The following is a 19,650-nucleotide window of genomic DNA, read 5'->3' as shown; positions in this document are numbered from 1 at the left end:
TATTTTTTTAATCTCTTTGTTTCTCTGTGCTGCGTCCCTGGTGAGTTTCTCAGTATCTACCTTCCATTTCCAAATTCTCTCTTTAAAACAAACAAGACAAAACATAAAAGCCTTTTTTGTATTGTGAAATATAAGACACATACAGAAAAATGAATTAAATATCAATGTACAACTCGAAAAATTACTATAAAGTCTCATGTAACTTGTTCCTAGAACGCTGCCAATCCCAAGAACCTCTATTTGCCCCTGATCACAACTTCCTCCCTCTCCCTGAGATAAACATCAGCCTGACTTTTATCATAATCACTTCCTTACTTTTCTTTGTAGTTCTAACACTTAAATGTGCAACCCTGAACACCAGAGTTTAGTTTTGCATGTGTTTAGTATTTGATATATTAAAAATATAAAAGAGAGAGAGAGCATGTGCATGCATATCTGAGTCACTTAGTGTGTATTTTTTTGTATTTTTTGATCTGGCTTCTTTCAGTCAACATTATGTTTGTGAGATTCATCCACAGTATTATACATAGCTGTTTTTTTCATTCCTTCTTATTGCTATATGAAATTATTGAAGTTCAGTATTTATTCAGCTGTTGATGATATTCGAGTGGTTTTCAGTATTTGGCTATTATGAAAAATGCTGCTATGAACATTTTTGTATATGCCTCCTGACGTAAATGTATTCACCTTTCTGTAGGAGTAGAATTTCTAGGCCATAGATTATGTGTGTCTTCGCTTTGAGTAGATAATGCAAACCATTTTTCACAGTAGATGTGGCAAGTTGCACTCCTACCAGCAATGTGGGGGAGTGCTAATTTACTCATCATCTCTATCTAATCTAGAGTTTACCCCATCTATTACATTTTTCATCTTATTTAATATTTTCATTTCTATAGTTTTTATCTGGTTATTTTTCACATCCGCCTGATTTTGTTTCAGTTCTCTGTTTTTATTTTGATTCCTAATTTCATGTTTGCTTATTTTTAAAATGGAAGTCATTTCCTAATTTATCTCCGAATACTTAAAGCATACGTATTTTAAAATCTGTGTTAGGCCGGAATGAACTCTAGTCCAGCTATTAAGTTTGTTGGATTTCTTTTTTTCTTTTTTTTTCTTTTTTTTTTGAGATGGAGTCTCGCTCTGTTACCCAGGCTGGAATGCAGTGGCCCCATCTGGGCTCACTGCAAGCTCCGCCTCCTGGGTTCACACCATTCTCCTCCCTCAGCTGGGACTTACGCTAATTTTTTGTATTTTTAGTAGGGATGGGGTTTCGTGTGTTAGCCAGGATGGTCTCGACCTCATGACCTCGTGATCTGCCTGCCTCGGCCTCCCAAAGTGCTGGGATTATAGGCGTGAGTCACTGCGCCCGGCCTTGTTGGATTTCTTAATACAAGAGTTCTTCATATAATTTAGAATTGTCACTTCCAGCCTTGTCTTCCATTAAGCCTCAGTCAGCAAATACACAATTGCTTGTTTTTCTAGCATTCCTACACAAGTAAGAGAGCGCCACCTAGCCCCTGGCCTCAAGCATTGAGCCTGATTCTTTCTATTCCCTGTCTTACACAAAACATTTGGACCCCTTTCTTCTGGAGGAACCAGTTCCCAGCCACCACTCCTACTCCCTGACACATATAGAAAAATAAATCAGAAGCCATCATGCTCGTGGCTTCAGTCCTGTTTGGTTATGTGTTTCCGTGTCTGTCCACGTAGATGTTATTCTGTATTTGAGTCAGCATGTTGTTTCAGTTTTCTCTTTTATGTAGTGTCTGTTATCCTCTGTGGTTAGAACAAAGGGGATTTTTGAAGTACAAACTCATTATTTCTGCTCATGTAAGCATCTGTGTCTTCTTTTTCATCAAAAGAGAACTCTTTTTCTCTCTCTGAAGCCCCTGGCAGGTGATACTAAGGCCTGACATTTTAACACCTCTAAATTCTCATTTTCATTATTTGTAAAAAGAAATTGGGGTTCATGATCCTTAAGTTGTTCTGTGATATTAAGCTCATATTAAACTGGTTAAATTTGTCCCACCCTTTCTAGTTGGAAAATATTTCTCAGTAGTGGAAGAGACTGGAGCAAAATAGAGCCATTGAGTGGTTCTGTCTTCCCTCTGGCATCCCTGTTCCTCTTCTTTTTCCAAATACTGTTCACAAAACAAAAATCCTTTTGGGAACTTTTAATATGATTATGAACTTGAGCTTACTTATGACTTGAGACTTCCATGTTCCGTGTTTTGTCACTAGAATATAGATTTCCCAAGGCCAGGATACTTGTCTATCTTGTTTACCACTCTGTCCCAGCAGGCTGGCAGATAATACGTACCCATTAAATATTGTTTAAATACCGAATCCTATGTTAGGCCATTTTTTTTTTTTTAAATATGAACTTCAAAGAGGGTTCCCTATATCGCCTTATTGGTTTCTTTAAATGTCTCTTCCCCTATTTTTTCTTTGGTATGGTTTAACAATTATAGCATTAAGATTTCCTTTTTAGAGTTTTTCATCCTTCTTGAGCTAAATCCCGATTTTAGGTATAAACCTATGTAGTAGATTATCTATTGCTGTGTAACAAGATTACCACAAACTTAAGTGGCTTAAAACAACACGTGTTGTTTCTCAGTTCCCATGGGTTCAGAATCCAGGCACAGCTTAGCTTGGTACCCTGCTCAGAATCTCACAGGGCTGCAGTCAAGGTGTTGACTGAGGTTCTTCTGTCATCTGAGGTTTAATCTGCTTCCAGGTTCATTCAGGTTATTGGCAAAATTCAGTTCCTTGTGGTTGTCTGCTTCCTTAAAGTCAGGAAGGGAGGGAATATCTCCAGCAAGACAGGCACAGTAAATCATGTAATGGAAGCACGTACACATCACCACACATATCCCATCACTTTTGACATGTGCTCTTGGGTAGGAGAAAGTCACAGATATCACCACACTCAAGAGGCGGTGATTATGCAAGGGTATGAACATCAGGAGGCAGGGATCATGGGAGCCACCTTAATTAAAAGTCTATCTGCCACAAGCATATAAACATTGTTTATGAACTTTTATAATGTTCTTTCTTGAAAAGTATACTTTCTGAGCAATAAATGCTTTTAATTGTAGTTCCCCAACTTGTTACTGAAGTATTAATGAAATCTGTTACATTTCAAAAGTAATGTTGCTCCAATTCAACTCTTCCCTTCTCTATGCAATTAAAAATGCTATAGAGTTAGACACTGCATTTGTAATCTAATATATACAAATTAACTACATTATAAATTATATATGTACAGATACATGGCACTGTAGTATACACAAAACTGTGTTTGCTATGCCTGATGGATGATTGTAAGCAATTTAGGGTAATCTTTACTTTACGTGATTTTTCTTCATACTCACCAATTTTCACCCTAATTGCCTTGTAAGCTACAATTCTACTGCATCCTGAAATATCCTGCTTTATTTTTATACTGTTTGTGGCAGTGGCATTCATGTCAAGGAGCTTTTGAAGAAAAATGTGTTTGCCTGCTATGACATTACATCAGATCTACTTGATTATTTTTAATTCAATCTTCGTATAGCCTATTTCTTAGCCTTTCACTTTCCAGGCTACATGTCTAGTTTTAAAATAATTTATTCCTCTTGCCCTGTTATAATTTAATTCATTATTCTTTACACCCTCTTACTTTCATTGCATCTCCCTTAGTGTACAACCGTTAGGCTTGCATGCATCTTTTCCAGGGAGTCATAACCTAGAACAAGGGCCGATTCAAATTTGTAGATGATATACTAAAGTATTGGATCTTTATACTTAGGATGTAACTTATGGCAACTTAATTGATAACAAGTAGATAGTCACCTTCTATTTATCACTTTAGGTTTTGGCTGCTATACTCTTTTCCTGTCCAGCTTTGAAGCATTATACCATCTTCCATTTTGTTTCCTGCCTCTGAATTCAGAAGACCACATGTCTTTTGTGAATTTAGAGGTGTCTCTCATTTTTATTTCTTTAAAAGCTAAACCATACCATGTATTATATCTTGACAGCAAAATTATTTACTTTTTTCAGATAAGTGTTTTTATCTACCTTTTATTGTGTTATATTGAATCTAGTTTTTCAATCACAACAAAACACTTCTGTATATTCCTGATGACAGAATTTAAAACAATTATCTCCTGGAGCCTTAACAGTGACTATGTATTTTTTTCTTTTGTTTTAATCTAAATGATACTCTGATTCTCAACTAGTTACTTCTAATCAAAACCTTGATTTTCCTTTTGCTAAAATCATATTGCTTCCTCTTAAAAATATGGTGTAAGCATGTCACATCCTATCTTTTTCAATGGAAATGAGGTATATCAGCACGTGGTTCCTAGAGTATAAAGTCCCACTAGCTGTGCCACAAAATCACTTTACTAGACTCCTAGCACAGTGGCTTCTAAAAATTCAGTTTAACTCTACTTGCCTAAAACAATTATGTATGCATTTCTTGTTAGATGCCATTTAAGGACAGTGTCTTTGAGAGTATAAGGAGGAGGGACACCTGTTTTTGTTTTTGTTTTTGTTTTTCAATTAGGTCTAGAATTATACTGCCCATGGCAGCCATGGCCACATGCAGCTATTGAGCACTGGAAATGTGGCTAGTCTGAATTGAGATGTGCTGTTAAGTGTAAAGTGTATACCAGACTTCAAAGATAGTACAAAAAAATAAAATATCTCAAAATTTAATATTGATTTCGTGTTGAAATTTTTTTAATACATTAGGTTAAATAAAATATTAATTTTACCTTACTTTTACCTTTTTAATGTGGCAAAAATGTAAATTACATATGTGACTCACTTTATATTTCTATCGGACAGCACTGGTCTGAAAACTCTTACGTGTTTACTAATATTTGGCAGCTGCTATCTCTGAACTGTCTGTTTCCAGGGGAAATTTGAGAGTAAAGTTCTTAAATCTCTTTAAACCAAAATTTTACTTAGTTCTCTTGAATGATCCCACTAAGTACCTAAATATGTAAATGTGTCAAACTTAATAAGTACAACAAGTTCTTTTAGGCAGGGAATGAGCTGTGTTAGAGTCCCTCGTAAGGTATTTGTTGCATTGTTTTTGTCCCATTTTTAAAGCCTTGTCATATTTGCACAGCTATGTCAGATCTGTTCCTCAAATACTTTTTGTGGTTAAAAAGCCATTTTATATATGTAGTAATACAGAGTACTGTATGTATGTCTACATATATAAAAATGTATAAACGTATAAACGTATAAACAGAATACAGGCATTCTGTAGGTTTGCAGTAACATAGTAACTTCTCATAGAAGCTATGAATGATGGAATATACCAGCATATTCATTCTCTAGTTTACTTACATCTTGACAACTGACAACAAGAAGGCATGACCATTTGTAATTCAGTTAATAGAACTGGGGACAGGTCCCTACATTTAGTATCACCTGACATTTGGTTTGGAGTGACTCTGTGGAAGTAATTTACATTAATAATCTATATGAATGAACTATCAGAGCTAAAAATATTTTCTTGGAATTCCTAGTGGTTTGTGCTGATTTTTTTTTTTTTGCCGTCAGGATCTTTTTATAATAGCTTTATTGAGATATAATTCATATTCCACACAATTTACCCTTTTAAAGTATACAGTTCAATGGTTTATAGTAATACTATATTTACAGATTTTTACAACCGTCACCACTATCTAACTTTAGAACATTGTCACCACCCCAGAAAGAAACCCCATAACCACCCCCTATCCCCTAGCCCAGGCAACCACTACTTTCTTTTCTATGGATTTGTCTGTTCTGGACATTTCATATGAATGGGATCATACAATATATGGTCTTCTGTGCCTGGCTTCTTTCACTTTGCATAATGTTTTCTTTTTTTTTTTTTTTTTTTTTTTTGAGATGGAGTCTCGCTCTGTCGCCCGGGCTGGAGTGCAGTGGCCGGTTCTCAGCTCACTGCAAGCTCCGCCTCCCGGGTTTATGCCATTCTCCTGCCTCAGCCTCCAAGTAGCTGGGACTACAGGCGCCTGCCACCTCGCCCGGCTAGTTTTTTGTATTTTTTAGTAGAGACGGGGTTTCACCGTGTTAGCCAAGATGGTCTCGATCTCCTGACCTCGTGATCCGCCCGTCTCGGCCTCCCAAAGTGCTGGGATTACAGGCTTGAGCCACCGCGCCCGGCCCCCACTTTGCATAATGTTTTCAATGCTCATCCATGTTGTAGCATGTATTAAGATATCATTCCTTTCATAGTCCAATAATACTCCATTGTATAGACATACTGTGTTTTATCTATTCATCAGTCACTGGTATTTGGCTGATACTTTAACATTAAAAAAATTAATGAAGTCAATATTTACATTTAGTAAGAACCTTCACATATATTCTCATATTGAGCCTCACAGTAGTTTGTTTAGGTAAGTGTTGTCATAGTCATCATTTTATAGGTGAAGAAATGGAGGCTCAGAAAGCCTAAGTAATGTAGGCAAGTTACTTAGATTAATTTACTAAGATTAACTTACTAAATTACTTAGATTAGTTACTAAGATTACACAGCAATTAGGTACTAGAACTGGGACTCAAAGCCAGTTTATCCGACTCTAAAATATGTTTTTATCTTTATTGCCACAGCTCTAGGTGATTTTGTTTTAAAGAAAAATTACTTACTAGCTAGCTTCTTTGCTTTTATTTATTTATTTATTTATTTTTATTTACTATACGTTAGATATGGGAAACAGACTTGAAAAACTTTTAATGTGGCCTCTCCCAGTAATATATGGTAATATATGGCAATATATTTCTAAGTGATAACATACCTCAATAGCTTAGCAACAGACAGAAAATTGTTCAAGAGGCAAACTGACCAATAGATCGATGTCCACCTATAGGGACAAATCCAAGGGTGTGCTGGAAGGCTCACTTGTTTTCCCCATCCCATGAAAAACTTTTATTAGTGACTTAGACAAAACTATGTTTGTATTAGAAGACCTAGTTTATCGTATTTGTCGGAGTCCCAAAATGAAAACTGAATTCTGTCCATCTGGTTGTGTCATACACAGAATATGCCCAATAAAAACCTTTGATCGTGATAAAATATATTCTGTCTTGGATTCCTTTTTTTCTTTAGGGTTCTGTAGCTATAGCTGGTGCTGTTATTCGCTGGCTAAGAGACAATCTTGGAATTATAAAGACCTCAGAAGAAATTGGTGAGTGTGTTCTAACAAAAGGTTAGGAAATCTGAAAAATGACACATTTCAGTATTTTATCTCTGCAATCTGAATACTTATGCTTTGCCCCAAATGTGATCCGTAAATTATGTAGATCCCTAGTATGAGTTTGACTTATACAAAAGACTATTTTGTGAAGATTTATAAAACAAGGAATTGTCATAATTAGTGGTGGTTATTAATAAACTGGCAATGTAGGGCATAAAAATTATCCAAGTGTAAAACTGAACACTGGAGATTGCCCGAAGCTGCAGATAGAGAAGTTGAGTTAAATTTATCTGATGAGAAAGAGCTTTAATTCTTAGATTCGAGTGAGCATTAAAACTCTGGTACCTATAATTTAAGTATTAATACGGCTGTTTTCAGTCTATAGATAATTAGTTTGAGCTTCCCTACTCACTCTTTCATCCGCTTGTTTAACTTTGCCTGAAGGTGAGACCATCAGAAATACATTTCTGATTAGGGACACACTAGAGGCCACTTTTTCATCTCCTAGTCAGCAACCTTAAAAATAGTGGAAATGAGCTAAAATACCTTAAAGAAACGCATCTATCTGGTTCCTTGATTTCTTGAGCTAGGCTACATTTTAGTAGGGGGTATTTAATGTGGGAGAAACTCATTTTTGTTGATACTAGCATACTACTGTAGTTAGCAACATTTTGCTCTACCAATGAATTGGAAACCAAAACCCTGTCCTAATTTTTCTAATTTTTAAAATAGGTGTGCTTATTTAATAATACACAATATTTGTATGATTTTTGTTTTGTTTTGTTTTGTTTTGCTTTGTTTTTAATGTTAGAAAAGCTTGCTAAAGAAGCAGGTACTTCTTATGGTTGCTACTTCGTCCCAGCATTTTCGGGGTTATATGCACCTTATTGGGAGCCCAGCGCAAGAGGGTAAGTATTGAAAATGTGGTGTGCTTTTGGGGATCTTGATTTATTTACTAACGTCATTAATAACTAATTAGTTTCTTATCTATTTTCAAATAATTATAACATGTTGAGAAAACCTTTTCTTTTTGGATAATATAATTTCAGAAACTTTAAGCTCCAAGAAGTTATGAATCAGCTGACAATAACCCCTGCCATATCCATATTCATGTTATCTTTTATCTTCAAGATGTCTGCAAGTTGTATAGTGAAGGGACATCATCATAATGAATATTGGTTCAGTTTTACGATGCCAGCATCTCTTCAAATGCATCATAAACTTTTTCATGTATGAATGCAGAATTGTGAAATATAAGGTCTTTCTGAGTTACTTAATGATTATGTCCAGTTTTCTCTTCCTGGACACTTCTGTCTACCAAATTTGACCTTTTCATATTTGAGATATTTCAAATTGATTGGCTTATACCATTCTAATCTGAAAATCTTTGTGCGTATTTTTAGGATAATCTGTGGACTCACTCAGTTCACCAATAAATGCCATATTGCTTTTGCTGCATTAGAAGCTGTTTGTTTCCAAACTCGAGAGGTAACAAATACAGGCCTGTTTTCTTGTACTTAGTTCACTTTTATCACTCTTAAGTTATATGTTAATGCCTGAGCTTTATTCAGTACTGAAAATGTAGTTAATCAAATATTAAGGCTACCTAAATACTAATCTAAATATAAGCAGGGTTTTTTCCCTTTTTCCAGCTGTCATTACCTTCTAAGTTCCTGTTCCCTGTCAGCCACTGAGAATTTTATGGTTGTGGGGAGGCTGAGTGGCACACATTAGGCAAAGGAAATAGCACAGAGGCATCAAGGCAGAAAAACAGGGTACCAAACAGAGTTGTATAGCTTAGCTGAATATCAAGGTGAATGCAGAGGTGTAGTGAGAGAAAAGGTTGGCTGTGAGCAGATCAAAGAGGGCTTAGAAGACTAGAATAAGAAGTCTCAATTTATTCCATAGGCTCTTGGAAGCTCTTGAGAGTTGAGTGGAGGATTGCCGTTTTCAGAGATGTTACTATGAAATAGATTTATAACATTAATTACACTGGTTTATTTAAGATTTTGGATGCCATGAATCGAGACTGTGGAATTCCACTCAGTCATTTGCAGGTAGATGGAGGAATGACCAGCAACAAAATTCTTATGCAGCTACAAGCAGACATTCTGTATATTCCAGTAGGTTAGTAAGTCTTCATTCCTTTAAACTCCTGGAGTAATGTTTCTTGGGGAAAACTAGTTCTTTGGGCATATGTAACCACAAAGATGTTGATGGAACTCTCTCCCCTCAGTGAAGCCCTCGATGCCCGAAACCACTGCACTAGGTGCTGCTATGGCGGCAGGAGCTGCAGAAGGAGTCGGTGTATGGAGTCTCGAACCCGAAGATTTGTCCGCCGTCACAATGGAGCGGTTTGAACCTCAGATTAATGCTGAGGGTACATTTAAATAAGGAAATGTTTAGTGATAATACTGTGAAAACGACCTTAGTGCATGGGAGTTTTGTTTTTCTGTTTAGTTAAAAGTTAAGGAACCGGCCGGGCGCAGTGGCTTACGCCTGTAATCCCAGCACTTTGGGAGGCCAAGGTGGGCGGATCACAAGGTCAGGAGATCCAGACCATACTGGCTAACATGGTGAAACCCCGTCTCTACTAAAAATACATTAAAAAAAAAAAAATTAGTGGGGCGTGGTGGCAGACGCCTGTAGTCCCAGCTACTGGGGAGGCTGAGGCAGGAGAATGGCGTGAACCCAGGAGGTGGAGCTTGCAGTGAGCCGAGATCGCACCACTGCACTCCAGCCTGGGCGACACAGAGAGACTCCGTCTCAAAAAACAAACAAAAAAAAAAGTTAAGGAACCAAGTAAAATAGTAAATGTTATCATTGCAGATTCGGGTACTAAGCATATTGGGCTTTACTGAATAAATGTGAATGACAGAAATCATTGCTTATCAAAAGAACTTCTAAAATCACTTTTTAAAAACCATTTGCTTTTAATGTTTATGGTCCTTTAGTGTAGGATAATAATACTGCCACACTGTCGGGTATAGCTAGTTAGAACAGCCTTTTTTAAAGTGAGAAGGAAGATGTATCAGCCACTCATCCCTAATGTCTATACCAGATCATCTTTGGTGCCAGTGGTCCAGCTTTAGGACATAATTAGCTGGGTTAAGAGACACTGGTAACTTTTAAGCACAGCGGGACTAACGTGATGAAGGCAGCAACAATTTAAGTAAGTGAACGTTAGATATCTGATTCACTGTACTAACTAAGCTAAGCCACAAGCTGTGATCAGCACTTTCACTAAAATGTAGTGATGCCGTTCTTAAATTTAAATAAATGTAGAAAAAATAAGGTTTTATATATTAGAATTGGTTTTATAACTTTTTAAAAACCTGTGCATAAAATAGCATCAGCTGGGAATGGTGATATGTGCCTATAGTCCCAGCTACCCAGGAGGATCTCTTGGGCCCAAGAGTTCGAGTCCAGCCTAGGTAACATAATGAGACCCCTGTCTCTTAAAAAAAAGAAAGCATCAAAGTGGATTTTAAGATATTGGGAATAAGCTTTCAAATGCATTTTTGTTTGGTTTTCTGGGAGACTATGCCAGTGTTTCTCAATTTTATTCATTCAACATATAAGAAAATGAATTATAATACTAGTAATTTTATAGTCAGAGTATACCATGTACCTTGATTTAGAAATATATTTCAACATCTGATATTCTGTCATTTTTAACTTTTGCAATACTGGATGAAATATGAAGTTCAAAAAATGTTTCTACTTTTCAAAAAAAAAATCAACTTTATAATAAGTAAATAATGTCCAGAGCAGGTATATGGCCTCTAAATGCCAATCTCACTCTTAAAGCAAGGAAGCTCTATGTCAAGACAGCCATCTCCATTCGTAGGAGAGCCATCTTTGCTGGTGTTGAAGGCCTTAGCCTGGGGTTGATCAGTCATGCCCTATTGTCCTCCCTCTCACCAGCCCTCACTCCTCCCCATAAACGAATGGGCACCTAGATATAATAGTACATTTTGCCAGCAAACAGTTGTTTATAGCCAACCACAGGCCAGAGACTGTACTGATGCGGGGATATAGAGATGAATAAAGCCTTATCTTCTTACCTTCTTTTGCCCTTCAGAAGATTAAAGTATATTGGGAGCAGTAGACAAAACCATAACAATTCACTGTGGTAGCTGACATCCTGGGGTGTGTGTGAAGAGGGTGGGAGGATAGAAGTGGGGCACCCGAAAGCTTTCTGAAGTGAGTAAATCTTGAGCCTCGTCTCCTGGGTGTTGCAGGCCTCAGGTGCTATGGAAAGTCTGGGAGGCTTGAGAGAAAGGTAGCCCCACATGGGGTTCACCACCCTTAGAAGTACAGCATCAAGCTCATTTTTGTTTAGACTTTCTGTTGTGGATTTCCACCTTTAAAAAATCTTGCTTTAAGATGCTGGGGTTAGGGGGCATGGGGCTAACTCAGAGGAATGCAATTCAAATCTTATGAGAAACCAGTATTTGTTAAATCCTCTGACTGAAATAAAAACGCCTCCTTCTAGTCTTCCCACATTCCTGCATACCCTTTTTCTCATACTCTTTTCCCCAAAAATGAAGAGAAAACACATCAAATGGGATTCCCCTTTCTAATTCATTAACACTTGTTTGTGAGTGGCTCAGTCTGCATAGCAGGCAGTCTGTCTGCCAGTCTTCCTTTACCCTGCTGAATTTACCCTATCCTGTTTTTGTTTGTTTGTTTGTTTGTTTTTGAGACCGAGTCTTGCTCTGTCACCCAGGCTAGAGTGCAGTGGTGTGATCTTGGCTCACTGCAACCTCTGCCTCCCAGGCTCAAATGATCCTCCTGCTTTAGCCTCCCGGGTAGCTGGTACTACAGGCAGGGTTTTACCGTGGTGCTCAGGCTGGTCTCAAACTCCTGAGCTCAAGCGATCCTCCCTCCTCACCCTCCCAAAATGCTGAGATTACAGGCATGAGCCACCACACCCAGCCTCCCCATATCCTGTTTCACTCCAACTTCCAAGCAAGCATCTCTTCCAGTCACTGGCAGTCATCAGCAACCATGTGCTTTCAAATCTAAGTCCTGCTAAAGCCCCACTGCAGTTTAATGTATGCAATAATTTGTGAAGAATGTTGAGTGATAATAAGTATGGTACTTAGAACATCTCAGCAAACTACCTTTCATATGTGTTTTTTCTACCTTCTAATTCTAGAAAGTGAAATTCGTTATTCTACATGGAGAAAGCTGTGATGAAGTCAATGGGTTGGGTTACAACTCAATCTCCAGAAAGTGGTAAAAATGTTTTTGTTTATTATTGCCACATTTTCTTAGTATGTTAAATAGTTATTTAAGTATCTAGCCATTTACACATAGCCAGCTCTGAAGCAAAGTATTATCGTATGTCCAGAGATTCTAACATTTTGAAAACACTTTAAAGTTCTAACACGAAATGTAAATTATCAGGTTGATATACATACTTAACTCTATCCTGCCATATCTTTCCTTATTAGTTTATTCTTGGTACTTCAATTGACAACTTAGTCTTCCAAGAGTAAAATTATTTCTAGTTTCTTCTTAATGAAAAAAAATCAACTAGAGTCTTCATTTTTTTCCCCGTCTCCTCTTACTTTACCTTTTTGGGGGGCTGTCTTTACGACTTGAACCAACTGAAAGCTGTATTAATTTCAGGATATATTCTGCTACTTCCTAGGCTGATTCCAAGTACATAATGGGAATTCCTTTGGAATCAGAGAGGAAGAAATATACCAAACATAGTAAATTCGAACTCTTATAAATAGATTGGGCAATCCTCTTAGCAGAAAAAATAGTGGACTATTCTACCTTTCAATCACTTAGGAAGGTCAAGAGATTAAGTAAACCATTTAAACAGCCTTAAGATGCATAGTATTATTTTTTGCTAAATACAAGATGTGGAGCATAATGAATGGAACAATGGCAAATATTTATTGAAGCATATACTTTTTTTTTTTTTTTTTGAGACAGAGTCTTGCTCTGTCACCCAGGCTAGAGTGCAGTGGCACGATCTTGGCCCACTGCAACCTCTGCCTCCTGGGTTTAAATGATTTTCTTGCCTCAGCCTCCCAAGTAGCTGGGATTATAGGCGCCCACCATCACGCCCAGCTAATTTTTTTGTATTTTTAGTAGAGACGGGGTTTCACCATGTTGGGCAGGCTGGTCTGGAACTCCTGACCTCAAATAATCCACCTGCCTTGGCTTCCCAAAGTTCTGGGATTACAGGCGTGAGCCACCACACCTTACTTGAGCATATACTTTAATGGGGAAGAGTTGACGAATGAAATAATACCTGTCTTCCTTCCAACCCCAAGTTAATGTATCTGTTTTTTAGGAGAAGCTTCCAGAACTATCTACTGCCACAGATAACTGTGGTCTGTATTTTCAGTCCCGGATGTTCCTATTTGAAGCTTTTGTTTTTCTCCTAAATAAGCTTAATATCTTTTGTTGTGAGACTCAGCTTCCTTTTCCAAGATGGTGGCAAAGTTTTTCTTGCTAAGACTGTAATTTTGAGAGACCCTTTACAATTAAACTTCTCAATCATAAGTATTTTTCAAGCACAGTGCTAGTTGCTGTGTGAGATATAACAGACGTAAGCCCTGACTTCTTTTCTAGTTCCCGCTAATTATTGCTTATAAGAAGTTGAGTTACATGATTTATTTAACTAGCTGGACGTTTTAAAATGGCACTTTAAATGGCATGTTTAAAATGGCATTTTGTTTTGTTTCTTGTTTTTTGAGATGGAGTCTCACTCTGTCGCCCAGGCTGGAGTGCAATGTTGCGATCTCAATTCACTGCAACCTCTGCCCTCCAAGTTCAAGCCATTCTCCTGCCTCAGGCTCCCGAATAGCTGGGATTACAGGTGCCTGCCACCGCGCCTGGCAATTTTTTTGTATTTTTAGTAGAGACGAGGTTTCACTATCTTGACCAGGCTGGTCTTGAACTCCTGACCTCGTGATCCACCAGCCTCGGCCTCCCAAAGTGCTGGGATTACAGGCGTGAGCCACCACGCCCGGCCTTAAAATGGCATTTTAATCCCCCTGTCTCCCTCCCTTCAACCCCATGTCTTACACACAGATATACAGTTCTCCTCACTAGCAGTTCAGGATGTAATTTTAACTGCAAAATTCCCACAAAATCAACTGATCATTTTTCCCTTATTTGTGTACTTACTATCAATGAATTTAAAATGCTAAGAAAACGTTGATAAAACAAAAAAAAGATATGATTACTCCAATTCTGCTATCAGCATTAATGATAAAAGTAGTTTGGTTTTGTGAGAGTTTTATATTTTAAAGAACTTTGTTTTTGTTTCAGTTAGGCTGCAGTGGATTTAAGCCAGTTTGAAATTTTTTTGCTTGTTTGTTTGTTGGAGATGGAGTTTCACACTTGTTGCCCAGGCTGGAGTGCAATGGCGCGATCTCCGCTCACCGCAACCTCTGCCTCCCGGGTTCAAGCAATTCTCCTGCCTCAGCCTCCTGAGTAGCTGGGATTATAGGCATGTGCCACCACACCCAGCTAATTTTGTATTTTTAGTAGACACAAGATTTCTCCATGTTGGTCAGGCTAGTCTCGACTCCCAACCTCTCAGGTGGTCCGCCCGCCTCGGCCTCCCAAAGTGCTGGAATTGCAGGCATGAGCCACTGCACCTGGCCTGAAAATGTTTTTTGAATAGATTTTGAAAAACACTCTAATATGTAATATTTTGGGGGTCTCTAAGCTGTGTAATAAACTTGGAATAGTAATCGTCAGTTAATAAAATGCTAGTTGTATTCCTTTAAGCAATCTAAGCTATATAACTATATAATGTATATGATAACAGCAATACAGATAGAATCCTATTTTAATAAACTTGAAAGGATGTTAGAACTGCTACCTGTATCTTAACCTATGGGAAGAATATGAGGCTTGCTTAAGTTTCAAAGCAGTTTGCCAATTTTGAAGCAATCATATTTATTTTCTTGTTTGTGACTATATTTGAATGCTTTGTAAACAATTTTTAACGTACTTTTCATGTGTTTAAAATGTATTGTCAGGTGCATTTCGTTACACACCAAATTCTATTAAAAAAAAACACTGGCTGGGTGCGGTGGCTCACGCCTGTAATCCCAGCACTTTGGGAGGCTGAGGCGGGTGGATCACGAGGTCAGGAGATTGAGACCATCCTGGCTAACACCGCGAAACCCCTTCTCTACTAAAAATACAAAAATAAATTAGCCGGGCGTGGTGGCGGGTGCCTGTAGTCCCAGCTACTCGGGAGGCTGAGGCAGGAGAATGGCGTGAACCTGGGAGGTGGAGCTTGCAGTGAGCCAAGATTGCGCCACTGCACTCCAGCCTGGGTGAAAGAGCGAGACTCCGTCTCAAAATAAATACATAAATAAAAAATAAAACTGAACTAACATTTTAGCAAAAATAGAGTTTTAAGTTCATCTTAGAACACTAATATAACTCTTCTCTCATAGCCAAAAGACCTATAATTTGAACTTGGGTGGAATTAAATAGATCATTTAGTATATTTGGGGGAAGAATCAAGAAAGCTAAAATTAACAGCCTCCCAAAAAGTTATCCATAGGCTCTCTCTGGCTTTGCCAGCGAAGGCTAATGTTGGTCTATATGTATTATGTTCTTGGCTGTGTGGCATGCTATCTGTATTGTTTGTTAACTGTCATAAGCCTTCAATATTGATTATATTTTGATTTGAAGTAATAACTCTTTGCTAGCTTTTATGAATATACTATTTTTATAGCTTATTTTGTTTTGCTATCTTGTGATTCTTAACACAAATATTGTAATTATGTGTCTCTCTTTTGGTTTGCTTGACTGGAATTCTCTTCTGCTTGGATGACCACAGGTGACCCTAGTATCTTCTGTAGTCTGCCCTTGGGCTTTTTTATAGTGAGTAGCATGGTAATGTTAATCGGAGCAAGGTACATCTCAGGTTAGTTACTCTTTAAATTAGACAACTCTATTTAGTTAGCTTTAATGTTTTCGTGTACAACTTAACAGAAATTTTTCAGTGTTTTTCATTCTTTCTGTGTCTAGGAGGCTGGAAAATCAATTAAAGGTCTAATTAGTTAGACCAATTAATCTTTGGGGGCAGTTAGAAGTAAGAACTGTGACTCTGCTTAACCTATTTACATTTTTAATGTGATGATTTATTTAAGAGGGACTACATTCTGCTGTGAGCTGCAGCAATAAGCAAAAGTGAAAATACTAATATTTAAATGAAAGGACTTTCAGACTGCTGAAAGTTAAAGTATAGTTTTGACATTAATTAAATTGTCTTTCAAATGTATACAAATTATTTTTCATACTCCTGAAAATTTGCTAAGCAAGTCTTAACTTTTCAATTCTGGCAAGAGTTTCAGCCAGAGCATGTCAGCAGAGTTCCTGTAAAACCCTAAAACCAGGGAAGATTTATAGTCACTTTTGTTTTAGTTAAAAGAATGTATTTTGTGAACTGAAGTTTTAAAAATGATTGCTGAAATAAAGGGGTTGAAATGAAAATAGAATTATTTTTCCACATTAATTTCTACTGAATAATCTTTTTTAAATAAAAGTAAAATGGCTCAGGATGTTATGAAATATATTGCATAATCTTATTAATTTATAATAGCCATTTTTGGAAGCTGCTCTTGACGATAGCTCAATTTTTCTTAAAATTACTGGCTTAAATGGAAATGATGCTTCTTATTCTGTAAGTTCCCATGAAAGTGAAACTTAAAAAAAATCTTCATGGTTAGGGAGAGTTAAATTCTCTCTCTCAATTAATAAGATAATGGCCCGAGCTTAAGATGTAAAATTTAAACTTTAGTGATGTGAGAGGGAACATCTGTTTGTCGAGATCTGACAAACATTTATTTAGCTTGTCATTATCATTTTAGTGCTATACATAAATGTAGAATGAAAATTATTTACAGAAAATTATTTGCAGAACATTAGGTTATCTTTTAATGAGAAAATTTAGGTTACTTGCATGAGAATTTAAAACTAGATTATATTACTTTTTCCATATTCTGAATATTCAAGCATATTCAGAATAAATTGTTCAAATTGTCTGCTTCTGTACTAACAATACCTTAATTTGGTATCAGTAACAGAAGAAAAAACTATGGAATGCTACAGTAAATACTGCGTTTCTAAAAACACAACCACTAGTCCGAATAAAGTTAGTTTTTCTTTGAATTACCTTACAAAAGGCCTCTGTATACATAAATCTATATGGAATCTGTTCTTTCTGCTTCTCAGGAATGTTTGGTGGAAGACTAAACATTCCCATGAGAGCTGTAATTTAAATCTATAAAGAAACGTACACATTGTTTTAGAAAAAGTTCTGTTACTCTTCATTATCCTGAGTATTTTGGGCTGTATAACAATGGTCTGGAAAAGTAAAGAAAAGAAACATTGCAGCTGAAAGTTTTGATTTGTTTGTTTGTTTGTTTCCCCCTTGGTATCATGACAGCATGAAAAGGCCTTGTCTCTATGAAAATTGAGACATGTGGCATCTCTCTAAGCTAAAAGATGTGCTACCTGTCTAGATTCTTAGGCTTCTAAAATGCACGTGGTCACTATATTTAGGTTCTCTCTTTGATGACATACCCTGCAATTTGAGAGGGCTGGAAATTGTTTGCCTTGGTAAACAATTAGCAACAGTGGCAATATTGCTAATTTTGGAATTGGCCCTGTTTGTTGCATTTTAATTGTGAGGCATGATTTAGAAATCATAGGACTTTCTAGTTTAATAAATGATTGAATCGTCTTCATTGCTTTAACTCCTGAATTGTATGCATGTATTATTGACATATGTGGTTTTTGTTCCCCATTTCAGGTATTCCATAAAACCAACCAACTCATGGAGTCCCAAGATGTGAGCTTTTTACATAATGAAAGAACCCAGCAATTCTGTCTCTTAATGAGATGACGCTATTCATAGACTTTGATTTTATTTATAAGCCACTTGCTGCATGACCCTCCAAGTAGACCTGTGGCTTAAAATAAAGAAAATGCAGCAAAAAGAATGCTATAGAAATATTTGGTGTTTTTTTTTTTTTTTTTTTTTTTTTTTAACATCTACAGTTAAGGTTGGACCAGCTACCTTTGGGGCTGACCCCCTCCATTGCCATAACATCCTGCTGCATTGCCTCTAAGATGTAGGAAGAATTTGGATCCTCACCATTGGAATCTTCCATCAAACATATTCAAACACTATTGGACCAGGATTTGAGTCTCTGCATGACATATACTTGATTAGAAGGTTATTACTAACCTGTTAAAAATGAGCAGCTCTTTGATTATAACGGACACCCCAAAAGTCTTCTTTTCTACATAGTAGAAGACAGCAACACCTTCACTGAACGTTTGAATAGAAATTCTACTAAATTATTAAAATAGACATTTAGTGTACTCACAGCTTGGATATTTTTCTGAAAAGTATTTGCCAAAACTGAAATCCTTCAGATATCTTCCTTTGTCCACTAATTATGATGACTTTCTGTCTGGATCTTATAGGAAAGGATACTTTCTTTTTTCTTCCATCTTTCCTTTTTATATTTTTTACTTTGTCATACCTGCCTACATATTTTATACACTGAGGGTAGCCCATTTACAAATTAAGAGCACATTAAATTCAGAAGGTTCTAACAGGGCTGGTCTTAAGTGAACCACTATGTATATAAATATATTGGAAAACAGCTGTATACATTTTTGGGCAACGGTTATGCATAATATTTACCAGGAGAATTTTTTTTCTTAGAGAGCCAACATTTAAAATTTATGTTTTATGTCAATAAAAGAAAATATACTTTATTGTGACTTCAACTATATTTCTTATCCCTTACATTTTAATTTGTCTTAGCTTAAAAAAAGAAGAAACTGTGGAATACTACAGTAAATATTGTTTTCAAACACAAGCAATAATTCAAATAGTTATTTTTCTTTTGAATTCATTTTAGACATATTTTGGATCCTATTGAGGGGATAAGAGGATGTCAAAAAAGTTAAATACGTAAGTAGAAAAAAATATAGAAATAAAGCCAATAATCTCTTTCAGTTCAAATGTTAGCAATTGTTAATAAGAAATTGCTATCTGGGATGACGGAATTATCTCTGCTTAGTATCTTATTGTCACTGAAAAAAGGTTTATCATTACAAATGTCTTCCAATGAAACCAAGAATTTCTCAGAATATTTAATGTCACATAAGAAGTTACCCAATCTAGGCCGGGCGCGGTGGCTCAAGCCTGTAATCCCAGCACTTTGGGAGGCCGAGACGGCGGATCACGAGGTCAGGAGATCGAGACCATCCTGGCTAACACAGTGAAACCCCGTCTCTACTAAAAATACAAAAACTAGCCGGGCGAGTTGGCGGGCGCCTGTAGTCCCAGCTACTCGGGAGGCTGAGGCAGGAGATGGCGTAAACCCGGGAGGCGGAGCTTGCAGTGAGCTGAGATCCGGCCACTGCA

At 37.0% G+C, this 19,650-nt stretch overlaps 1 protein-coding gene across 1 annotated transcript in view; it reads left to right on the top strand.

Moving 5' to 3' along the window:
* GK (glycerol kinase) overlaps nucleotides 1–18,995 on the top strand; it is an 81,557-nt gene extending 62,562 nt beyond the window's left edge. The window contains 9 exon segments of the mRNA XM_033201839.1: nucleotides 7,118–7,196; nucleotides 8,017–8,113; nucleotides 8,609–8,693; nucleotides 9,212–9,332; nucleotides 9,442–9,585; nucleotides 12,370–12,393; nucleotides 12,396–12,449; nucleotides 16,042–16,128; nucleotides 18,019–18,995. Of these exon segments, the coding sequence (XP_033057730.1) occupies nucleotides 7,118–7,196; nucleotides 8,017–8,113; nucleotides 8,609–8,693; nucleotides 9,212–9,332; nucleotides 9,442–9,585; nucleotides 12,370–12,393; nucleotides 12,396–12,449; nucleotides 16,042–16,128; nucleotides 18,019–18,029 (702 nt within the window). The 3' untranslated portion in view covers nucleotides 18,030–18,995.
* Nucleotides 18,996–19,650: the final 655 nt, after the last annotated feature.

This window comes from Trachypithecus francoisi, unplaced genomic scaffold (genome assembly GCF_009764315.1).
Source record: "Trachypithecus francoisi isolate TF-2019V2 unplaced genomic scaffold, Tfra_2.0 Lachesis_group6, whole genome shotgun sequence".
NCBI classification, from domain to species: domain Eukaryota; kingdom Metazoa; phylum Chordata; class Mammalia; order Primates; family Cercopithecidae; genus Trachypithecus; species Trachypithecus francoisi.
This window is presented reverse-complemented; position numbering and strand designations above follow the sequence as displayed.